The sequence below is a fragment of the Rattus norvegicus genome, chromosome 7 (assembly GCF_036323735.1).
Source record: "Rattus norvegicus strain BN/NHsdMcwi chromosome 7, GRCr8, whole genome shotgun sequence".
Taxonomy (NCBI): domain Eukaryota; kingdom Metazoa; phylum Chordata; class Mammalia; order Rodentia; family Muridae; genus Rattus; species Rattus norvegicus.
This window is the reverse complement of record NC_086025.1, coordinates 134,684,385-134,696,111: the sequence shown is the minus strand read 5'-3', so window position 1 is coordinate 134,696,111 and position 11,727 is coordinate 134,684,385. Positions and strand designations below refer to the sequence as shown.

General features: G+C 43.6%; 1 protein-coding gene across 1 annotated transcript; it reads left to right on the top strand.

Annotated features, from left to right (window-relative positions):
* The first annotated feature begins 336 nt into the window (after positions 1–336).
* On the top strand, positions 337–4,790 carry LOC120093742 (keratin, type II cytoskeletal 6A-like). Its single transcript, XM_039080391.2, has 9 exons — positions 337–900; positions 1,433–1,647; positions 1,956–2,016; positions 2,190–2,285; positions 2,408–2,572; positions 2,978–3,103; positions 3,242–3,462; positions 3,886–3,920; positions 4,025–4,790. Exons 1-9 carry the CDS (start codon positions 394–396, stop codon positions 4,255–4,257), a joined length of 1,659 nt encoding a protein of 552 aa, XP_038936319.1. The 5' UTR covers positions 337–393; the 3' UTR covers positions 4,258–4,790.
* Positions 4,791–11,727: the final 6,937 nt, after the last annotated feature.

Here is an 11,727-nt window from a genome sequence, read left to right as displayed (position 1 = left end):
CTCCAGAATCCCCATGGGACAGGAGACAGGCTGGGAACAGGCTGTCAGCACATTCAACAGGACATGAAAAACCTTTGTAGAGTTGATGACTAACTCTGAGGTCCTGGGAGTGAAGAACTGTTGTACTGATCAAAACTGGAGGCAGAAGCATTTTCCCTAACTGAAGGAAACTAAAACTGCAACATGAATATTTCATAACATTTTCAAGTAATCTAGGTGTGACCTCACTGTCTGTAAAGCCCTGCCCTACCCACTCAGCAACCTCACCTCAGGACCCAGCTCAGACCATGTGTACCATATATAAGCCGCTGCCCGGAGCTCAACACACTCATCTCCTCAGCTCTGCCCTGCCTCTCTCCACTTCTCCTCTACTGCCTCTCATCTCACAGAACCATGTCTACCAAAACCGTCATCCGGAGTCAAACCAGCCACCGTGGCTTCAGTGCGGGCTCAGCCAGACTGCCTGGGCTCACCCGCTCTGGCTTCAGCAGTGTGTCTGTGTGCCGCTCCAGGGGCAGCGGTGGCTCCCGTGCAGTGTGTGGAGGAGCTGGCTTTGGCAGCAGGAGTCTCTGTGGTGTGGGCAGCTCCAAGAGGATCTCCATCGGAGGAGGCAGCTGTGGCATTGGAGGAGGCTATGGCGGCCGGTTCGGAGGAAGCTTCAGCTATGGAGGAGGAGCTGGAGGTAGCTTTGGCTTTGGTGCTGGAGCTGGCTTTGGTGGTGGCTATGGGGGAGCCGGCTTCCCAGTTTGCCCACCTGGAGGCATCCAAGAGGTCACCATCAACCAGAGCCTCCTCATACCCATGAACCTGCAAATCGACCCCACCATCCAGCGCGTCAGGACTGAGGAGAGGGAGCAGATCAAGACCCTCAACAACAAGTTTGCCTCCTTCATCGACAAGGTGAGACATGGTGCTTCCTAGAGCAGCCTGTGTGTCTGCAGTGGATGCTGAACGGAGGTGGAGGGAAGAGGCTTCAGGCTTGGCTCAGATGGTGCTTTTGTTCCTAGTTAATCCTCTCTCTTGGCTTTCTGCTCCCTTCAGTTTGATGGGGATCTTGAAATCAGGGTCAGAGTTCCTCTCCTCCAGAGGTTACCTTATAAAGGTGTCTGATCCATTTGGATTTAGATGACCTAAAGACTCACAGGACACATGACGGTACTCTATTTACATAGAGAGCAATTCCAGGTTTACTAAGCTGCCACACAATATAGAAACACACAGTTAGGTTGCCAATGCCCTGCAAGGGTGCTGTTCCTTGCTTAGAGATGTGGTATTGGGACCTTCAATCTGGATTGTTTGTCTCAGACCCAGGACCAGGTTCTAACTACACTGAATGGGTTTAGTCAGAGAGCACGAGAGGACATACACACCAGTCAAGGCGTCACAGAAGGAGGAAACTGAAACTTCTTCCTCTCACATTCCACCCATCCAGGTGCGGTTCCTGGAGCAGCAGAACAAGGTCCTGGACACCAAGTGGGCCCTGCTGCAGGAGCAGGGCACCAAGACCGTGAGGCAGAACCTGGAGCCTTTGTTTGAGCAATACATCAACAACCTCCGCAGACAGCTGGACAGCATCCTTGGAGAGAGGGGTCGCCTGGACTCAGAACTGAGGAACATGCAGGGCACAGTGGAGGACTACAAGAGCAAGTGAGTTACAAAGAAGAAAGAATCCAGTCTCCAAACTTTATAAAGATAGAAGTCCAGATGTAGACAAGGGCTCTATAATTTAAGAAATCATACTAACAGAGGAAAGTTATAATTTATTGGGAGGGAGCAAAAGCCTTGGACCAAGGTGTGTTAGAGCACACTGGGGGACAGAAAAGGAATGAAGTATTTAATAAAAACACACCTTTTAATCTCAATTGGATATGTGATAGAAATGGCATCTGTGTGAGGGGCCGCCATTGATGCCATACACGCACTGGTTCCAACGTGATGCACCTTTCCTCTTGTAGGTATGAGGATGAAATCAATAGGCGCACAGCAGCAGAGAATGAATTCGTGACCCTGAAGAAGGTGAGCTCACCAATCACAGGGAGGGCTTTCTCTCCTAAAGGACAGACATGGCCTTGCCTGTCCAGGCCATTCCAGAGGAATAATGAAAGGTCTTTAAGAGAGAGGTGAATGAGAAGACAGACGTGAGGTTAAGAGTGTTGACCTGATTCTAATGTTGTTGATGGTTTCTTCAGGATGTAGATGCTGCCTACATGAACAAGGTTGAACTGCAAGCCAAGGCAGACAGTCTGACAGATGAGATCAACTTCCTGAGAGCTCTCTATGAAGCAGTAAGAGCCCTTATCTCCCCAGCTTCTCTCCCCTCTCCACTCTTTCTTTCTTTTCCATGCAAAGCGTTAGACCTCAGTGGTCTTCAAAGACAAAGATGACCTCATGTCTTTCTGTTCTGCAGGAACTGTCTCAGATGCAAACCCACATCTCAGACACATCTGTGGTCCTCTCCATGGACAACAACCGCAGCCTGGATCTGGACAGCATCATTGCTGAGGTCAAGGCCCAGTATGAGGAAATTGCAAAGAGAAGTCGGGCTGAGGCTGAGTCCTGGTACCAGACAAAAGTGAGTCCTGGGTTAGAGGCAGATCAGGATGTGTGGGAACCATCCTGGACTCGATAAGTTTCTGATTTAATATTGGACACCCATGGAAGAGAATCTGGGGTTTTCTCACAGCAAATGTACTATACTTGGGTTATAGAATGATGATAAAGAACACAGAGAAGAACTGAAGTTCCCATTAATGCGTTCAATACTCTCTCTTTCTCTGCTTGAGCTGTTCTCTGAACACCAGTCCTCAGGAGACACTAGAAAACATTTCCTCTTCCTGAGGGAGCTATGGAGTCTGAGGTCTCCTAAAGCTTCTCATGAGGAAAAGTCAACTCATCCACGAAAGTGCGTGACACTTAGAGGTGGATTTGCTTCTGCATGTGACAGTCACACAAATGTTCTCTCTTCCATGGACTTCAGTATGAGGAGCTGCAGATCACAGCTGGCAGACATGGGGACGACCTGCGCAACACCAAGCAGGAGATCTCTGAGATCAACCGCATGATCCAGAGGCTGAGGTCTGAGATCGACCACGTGAAGAAGCAGGTGGGTACTCAGAGAAATGGAGGGGACGCTGGCCCTGTTGCTGTCCTCTAGCCCTTGCTCACTGGAAACCGATTTGTGTGGCTCAGGCTCTGTAGAGATGCGCTCTCCACGATTGCATTTGTTGCTGTCTCTGCCCAGATTGCCAACCTGCAAGCTGCCATTGCCGAGGCTGAGCAGCGTGGGGAGATGGCCCTGAAGGATGCCAGGGGCAAGCTGGAAGGGCTGGAGGACGCCCTGCAGAAGGCCAAGCAGGACATGGCCAGGCTGCTGAAGGAGTACCAGGACCTCATGAATGTCAAGCTGGCCCTCGATGTGGAGATCGCCACCTACAGGACGTTGCTGGAAGGAGAGGAGTGCAGGTGAGTATGGACTCCAATCCCTGAGGACTCCTCCATGATGCCATCACTGAGCAGGAGAGGAGGGAGCACTGGCTGTGGCCACCCTGGTCCCTTCAGGAAACCGTTTGCTGGGCTGGAGAGTTGGGCCAGTGTTTAAGAGCACTGAGTGCTCTTCTGGAATTACTGAGGGAAATTCTCAGCTCCTACAGGGTGGCTCACAGCTGTCTCTACTGGGATCCAATACCTTTTCCTTGAGTATCTGAAAACAGTCGAACTCAAATGCATAGAATCAGTAAAGAAATATTAAAAAGAAAAACCAAAACCACAGCCACAAAAAGCTCTTTCTAAGGGATTCTCCCTGAATCTTCACCAGATTGAGGTTTCCCATTGGGTCTAAGGTGATGTCTGCCCATTTCTCACTTGCCTGCTGCTTTCCTCTCCTAGGTTGAATGGTGAGGGCGTTGGACCAGTCAACATCGGTAAGTATCCTCCATACCAGCCCCCTCTTTCCCATCCTTTGTGACTGCATCAGCTGGTCACACTGTGCTCACCATATCTGTGGTTTCCTCTTCCTCCTTCACAGCCGTGGTGCAGTCCACCATGTCCAGCGGCTATGGCAGTGCAGGTGGTGCCAGCAGCAGCATAGGCCTGGGAGGAGGCAGCAGCTTCTCCTATGGTGGTAGCCACAGCATTGGAGGTGGCTTCAGTGCTGGCAGTGGCAGAGGCATCAGCAGTGGACTCAGCTCCTCTGGTGGCAGCTCTTCCACCATCAAGTACACCACCACCTCCTCCACCAGGAAGAGCTACAGGCCATGAATTCTGTCTCTAAGAGCTTTACCCTGATCCCAGACATCATGGCTGCAGAGCCCTGTGCTCAGAGCCCTGTGCTCTGGGGCTTCTCCTTGCTAGACACCAACCTCTTCTGTCTTCTTGTGCTGAGGAAATTGTGTCCTTGTGCTCATCTGTCTGTCCCCACTGCTCATCCCTTGATAGTCATGCTCTGAGCTCACATCACGATTCACACACACTTGGTGCTTCATGTTGTATTTGGTTTCCAGGCTCCTGCCTCCCTACCTCTAACACTGAGGCTGCCTGTGAAAGGGTGTCTCTGTCATTTTAATTCTTGAAATCATTGTCTGGGTCCTATTCAAGAAATGAGCACCTCTTTTTTAGTTTTCAATGGCCTGTGAAACCCCATTTTTCAACATCATAAACCTTTTTGTAAGTAACTGTGACTGCCCAGTCACTGGTCCTGTGATGTAGAATCTGTGCTCAAGTGATGTCTTTGCTTTTCTTGGTGCTCTTTGTTTCCTTATATTCGCTAAATAAAGCAGATTTATAAATAATAACCTCTTGTGTGTGCATTTTTGTTGTCAATATTTTGTATACACCAAATCTGTGGCCTGTCTCGACAAGGTGCCATTACTGTTCCCTCTCCCAGAATTTATGTCTCCATTGTTAGCACACTGCTGTTTAAAGTTAAGTTCACATTTTAAATTTATTTTAATATTCTTTAAAATAAAGTAATATTCCATCACATTCCCCATTAATTTTCCAACAACTATTCCATCCAAAATGTCTTCCCTCCAAACCCTCACCTTTTCCTCCATTCTCAAGTTGGTAGTCTTTTGTTGGAATGTTTATTTCCTTCGTTTACTTATAGATAATTTTGGACCCAAATGGTAAGATATAATTGCTCCCCTACGCATACAAAATGCAGTTCTATCCATCCCTTAAGAACTTTAATAACAACCTGTAAATACACAGAGCAGAATCTTAAAGTCATCTCCCATGGCTTCTCACCCTCTCCCTCCTGTCTCTTCTTCTTTCCTGTTCCAGTCTCCTCCTCTTCCTTCAAACTTCTCTCCCACCCATCCTTCCTTCTCCTCCAATGACAGGCCTCCTTCTATCTTGTACCTGCACCTCACCTGTATTTTACAAATTTATTGGGGAGAAGTTTCTGCTGAAGACATCTGAGTCCTGAGTACTTGACTAGTCAGCTGACCTTGGGGCTCTGGAATTAGCATCAAAATACAGATAACTCCAGGGCAAACCACAACATTTCCCCCTTTTTTCCAGTAAAAAGGCCTTTTCACTTATATATAAATTGAGTACAATTATTACCATTCTACGATTTATAAAACATAGGACACACTCAACATCCAGTCCATCAATTTTGTCCATTACTTAAAGCACCTTGTCACCTATCCTAAAAGACTAGAACTCTATACCTGAGTTGTATCCTGGTTTGAGATCATATGCCATCTGTAAAACCACCCTTTCAAATTTATTATCTTTCTCAATGCTAAACAGCTTGGGTTGGTTACAAAACTACCAGTCTTCAACCCCGTCAGAAATCTTTGAATGACCAAACATCTATACACATAGGAAGTCTAACATAGCTTCCAGAACTGAGAGGTTGTAGAGACAAATTTCCACCAGCACAGTCCTCTGTTAGCAGCATGTGAGCCCAAGTCTTCAGCCTTCTTGCCCAAAATCAACTGACAGCCTCTTGAAATGCAGATTTTTAAGGGCTGATCACCCTGTTTTGGCAGGATTTAATAATCAACTATTCTGCATAATTTGTCCTTTTCTGGACAGTATTAGTCTGCAGATGAAACAGGCAGTTTTGCCTCATCTGGAGGTAGAGATGTTCAAATTCTTCATTAAATCTGCCAAAGGGGAACTGTTAGGAGTAGATATGTCTCAACAAAAGATAAATAACTTTAAATCTCAAATTTTGTGAATTTTTGACGTTTTTGATAAGGTAATCTGCACTATTGTCTTCATATCCTAAATATTATCTTGAAAGTACTCTTAAAAGTCAGAGCCATGAATTTGCTATTTGGCATTAACTCACATGTGTAATCAACGGACTGGCTCTAAACCTTGTACTTTTTTTTTTTTTAAAGATTTATTTATTTCACATATGAGTACACTGTAGCTGTCTTCAGATACACCAGAAGAGGGCATCAGATCCCATTACAGATGGTTGTGAGCCACCACGTGGTTGCTGGGAATTGAACTCAGGACCTCTGGAAGAGCAGTCAGTGCTTTGAACTGCTGAGCCATCTCTCCAGCCCCCTAAACCTTGTACTATTAAACTGTATCAAATAAATTCTATACCAAAACAAAGATATGATTTAAGCTAAATTACCAAATGAGATTGTGACTGTACAATTCAATCTATCTAATTCCTCCCTGTTAAATTACAACCAATTTAAATTCCTCATAAAAACAACTTTAGAATAACCATTTTCAACCCCCCAAAAGTCCATGGAATAGGGGTGATGACACCTCAAGCTGCACATGGGCATTGAGATATCCTTGGGGGTATGGGTAGGAAGAATGAAGCAAATGCTGTAGCTGGATGTGTCCTGACTGGACCCAGCTGAAAGTCCTTGGGACCAGGAATCCAAGTAGGTGCACTCTGTAAAATATAAGTCTCAAGACAAAAGTTTAGAATCGAGATACCCTTTGTTTGATTCTCCTGAATCAATTTTTTCAGGTGGTCTACCTCTATCAAATCTGATCAGTATGAATCTGTGATGTTTCCAGAGCCTAATCATACTTTTTAAAAACACAAAGACAAAATATTTCTCCCCAAATACTGTGTTCCTTAGTCTGTAACCAGAAAAGCTTATGTCTTGGACTCTCTCACAGAGTAATAATACAACCATAAACTCAATGTCACCCCCATTATGAAGGTTAAGCAATTTTTATAAAAGGAAGTAAGCTAAACAATGAGCCTGATAGGCTTTTGTACTCTATGATATCAGGAAATGAACCCACAATTCCCGTGGAGCCCATGTTAAGAGAATCTGAGTTTCCTGTTGTGGTAAATATCAAAAGTAACTACAAACCCTTGCTAGCTGGCATCAACGAGCCATGTGGCTTTTAGCAGGGTGATTCATAAAACAAACCCAATACCTTCTATCAATTCCAATATCAATAAGCAACATATCAAACCAGGACATTAGCCCAACATATATCAATCTGTCAAGCTCTCTACCTGGCGCCAAAGATTTTTATTTAACCTTAATAACTTGTAAATATCACAATACTCTACTTGGAGTCAGTGACTAATATTTCCCTAGGTTCCGAACCATGGATAAAAATCCCCACGTGATTCGGGTAATCTCTGTACTCTCCTTAAAACAAACTTAAACACCTTCTATCAATTCTAATATCAATAAGCAACTTAAAATCAGGACTTTCGCCCAAAATATATCCATCTGTTAAGCTCTCTACCCGGAGCCACAGAAATTTATTTAACCGTAATAACTCCTATGATATATGTCTGAATTCACTCTGCCTGGTGTTACAGACATTTATCAAAACACTATACTTGGAGTTAGTGACTAATTTTTCCCTATCTAAGTTCTGAACCATGGGTCAAAATCCCCACATGATTCAGGTAATCTCTTTACTCTCTTCTATCTAAAAAAAAAAACTTAATCACCTTTTAATAATACCCGTCATCAAGAAGTAGCTTGTCTTACAAGGATTTCAACCCAAAATACCCGTGGAGCCCACGTTAGAAGGAATATGAGAATCCTGAAAGACTTTCTAAACACCTTTCTTTAAAAAAGCAGCTTTTAATCTCTAACTCTCTGATCTGCCATTACTTATCACACAGCACGGGGCCTACAGCCTGCCAGCCCAGGCTGCTTCCCTGTTTCTTTGTTAAATTCCCACACTTGAGATATCACATGACTTAACATGGCGCTGGCCTCCTCTTACTTCGAAAATAAAAACTTTCTCCCAACTGTTAGGATTACTAGTGGATTCTTGCCCACAGGTTGGTTAGCCATCTGTTGTTGTAAAATATAAAAAATAAAAAAAAGTATGGTTGTCTTTTACCTCGCTAGGTCTACACTGCAATGCCCCAAGATGGCGGAAACACATCCCAACTCGGCGGCAGCCCAGTGTCTCCAGCTGCCTTACATTTGCCTACACTCTATCTGTCACATAAAAGAACACACAACACAATAATCTTTGATCCAAATGGCAAGATATAATTGCCCACATAGACATACAAAGCCCAGTACCATCCATCCCTTAAGGACATTAATAACAACCTGTAAATACACAGAGCAGAATATTTAGTCATCTGCCATTACCTTCTATCAATTCCAATATCAATAAGCAACATATCAAACCAGGACTTTAGCCCAAAATATATCAATCTGTCAAGCTCTCTACCTGGAGCCAAAGATTTTTATTTAACATTTCACCTAAACACAAAAGAATATACTTTCTTCTCGGCACCTGGAGGAACAGTCTCCATATTTGAGGATATTATTGGGCACAAAGCAAGGCTAAATGGATACAAGACAATTGAAATAAAACCTTGCATCTTATCAGAATACTGTGGATTGACTCTAGACTTCAACAACAACAGAAACAAAGAAAGCCTACAAGTCAGGGATACTGAACAACTCTCTAATCTATAACCACTGGAAGGAATTAAAGACTTTCTAGAATTCTATGAAAAAGGAGGGAGGGCACACGTAAACTTATGGGACACAATGAAAGCAGTGCTGAGGAAATTTTATAGTAATATGTGCCTTCATAAGCAAATTGGAGAGATCTCATACTAGCACCTCATCTGCACATATGAAACTTCTAAAACAAAAAGAATCAAACACAACCAAGAGGAGTGACAGCAGGAAATACTCAAACTCAGTTCTGAAGTCAATAAATTATCAACAAAGAGAACAAGAAAAGGAATCAAGAAGCCCAAGAGATGATTCTTTGAGAGAATCAATAAGATAGACCAAACTTTAGCAAAGTAACTAAAAGGCAGAGAGACAGTATCCAGAGTAAGAAAATCAGAAATGAAAAGGGAGACATAACAACAGACACTAGGGAAATCTTAAGAATCATTAGGTCTTACTTCAAAGACCTTACTCCACAAACTGGAAAATCTGAATGAAATGAGAATTTTCTGGATAGACTCCACTTACCAAAGTTAAATCAAGATCAAGAAAAGAATGTATGGTCCAATAACTCCTAATGAAATACAATTAGCCATTAAAAGTCTCAATACACTATCCCTGCCCCCATAAAGGCCAGGGCCAAATTGTTTTCACGCAGAATTATGCCAGGTTTTCAAAGAAGAGCGAATACGAATACTCCTCAACCTATTCCACAAAATAGAAACGGAAATAATATGTTTAAACTCATGCTATGAGGCCACAGTCACCCTGATACTCATATCACACAAACACTCAACAAAGAGAATTTCAGAGCAATTTCCCTTATGGAGATTGATGCAACAGTGCTCAATAAAACGCTTGCAAACTGAATCAAAAATCACATCAAAAACATCATCCACTGTGAACAAGTAGGCTTCATCCCTGGGATACAAGTTGGTTCCATATATGAGAATCCACCAAAATAATCCTCCACATGAACAAAGTTAGTTAAAATATTTCATGATCATCACATTCAAAGCTTTAAAAATGCTTTCTGATAAAACCCAACATCTCATCATGTTTTGGGGAGATCAGGGACATGAGGCACACACACAATAAGGGCCATGTGCTTCAAGCCAACAGCCAACATTGTATTAAATGGAAAGGAACTTTAAGCATTTTCACTAACATCAGGGACGAGACAAGCCTGTCTATGCTCTACGTATGTCTTCGGTGTAGGACTTGAAGTTCCAGCCAGGGCAATTGGACAAGTAATGGAGATCAAGTTGGTACAAATTGGAGTGGAAGAAGTCAAAGTATTGCTATTCACAGATGATAGGATACTACACACTAGTGACCCACAAGACTTTTCCAGACAACTCCTACACCTGTTAATCACGTTCACCAAAGTTGATGGATGGAAAATTAACAGAAAACAAAAAGAATAAATGACCTCCTTTGTACAAACAATTAGCAGGCTGAGAGGAAAAAAAATCAGGGAACCATCACCCTTCACAACAGCGACAAATGCTACAAAATATCTTGGTATGACTCTAACAAGCAAGTGAAAGGTCTGTATGACAAGAAGCTCAAGTATCTGAGGAAACTATTTGTACAAGACGTTAGAAGAGGGCAGACCTCCCACACTCAGTCAGGCTTAACACAGTAAATATAAGCATCTTAATAAAAGCAGTCTTCAGATTCAATGCACTTCTTATCAAAATCCCTTTACAGGCCTTTAAAGAACAACTTTCAATTCATATGGAAATACAAAAACCACAGCATAGTTAAAACCATGATGTACAATAAATGAACTTCTGTACGCATCACCATTCCTGGTTTCAATCTCCACTACAAAGCAATTGTAATAAAATGTGTAGGGTATTGGTAAGGAAACAGAGAGGCTGATCAATGGATATGAATCAAAGACTCCAAAACAAACCCACACACCTATGGATACACGATTTTTTGCCAAAGAAGCCAAAACCATGCAATGGAATAAAAAAAAAGCATCTTCAACAAGTGGTGTGGCTGTAACTGGATTTCTGTGAATAGAAGAAAACTATCAGATCTGTACTTATCACCCTGCACAAAACTCAAGTCCAAGAGAATCAAAGAACACAACCACATACACAACATCTAATATAAGAAAATTAGGGAATATTCTTGAGCACATTGATACAAGAGACAACCTCCTGGGGGGAAAAAAGGAAAACAGAACAGTAATAGCTCAGGCACTAGCATGAACAATTAGTAAATGGGACCTCAGAAATGTAAATGTTTCAGTAAGGCAAAGGCCACTGGACAATATGGGAGCCTGCAGAGTGTTAGAAGAACTCCCCAGGAAGGGAGGGGATCAGACTAGGAAGAGTAGGGGAGAGAGGACCAGGAGTGTGAGGGGAACTGGGAGGCAGGCAGGAATGGAGGTGGAGCATGAGGGGGGGGTACATCTCTAGGACAAGCCAGAGACCTGGGTTGGGGGAGCTTCCAGGAAGTCTATGAGGGTGAGTCTAGCTGAGACTCCTAGCACTGGGGGATATGGAGCCTGAAGTGGCTCCTTCCTTCCTGTAGTCAGGCAGGACTCTCAGTGGAGGGATAAGGACACCAAAATACCCACAAAAGCTTCAACCCCAAGTGTGTGCTGTCCACATGAAGGGCGTGGACAAAGAAGGAGCAGAGATGAGACATTGGCCAGGCAGTGACTGGTCCAACCTGAGACCCATCCCGAGGAAAAGACCAATCCCACCTGCGATAGAAACTTTAGGGTGCTGAAGTCAGAAAGTGAAGGAGACATCAGAGGATGAAAAGACCTCCCAGGCTAGGGAGTCAGTAGGATTAACACAGGAAAAGGAACATCCTACCAAAA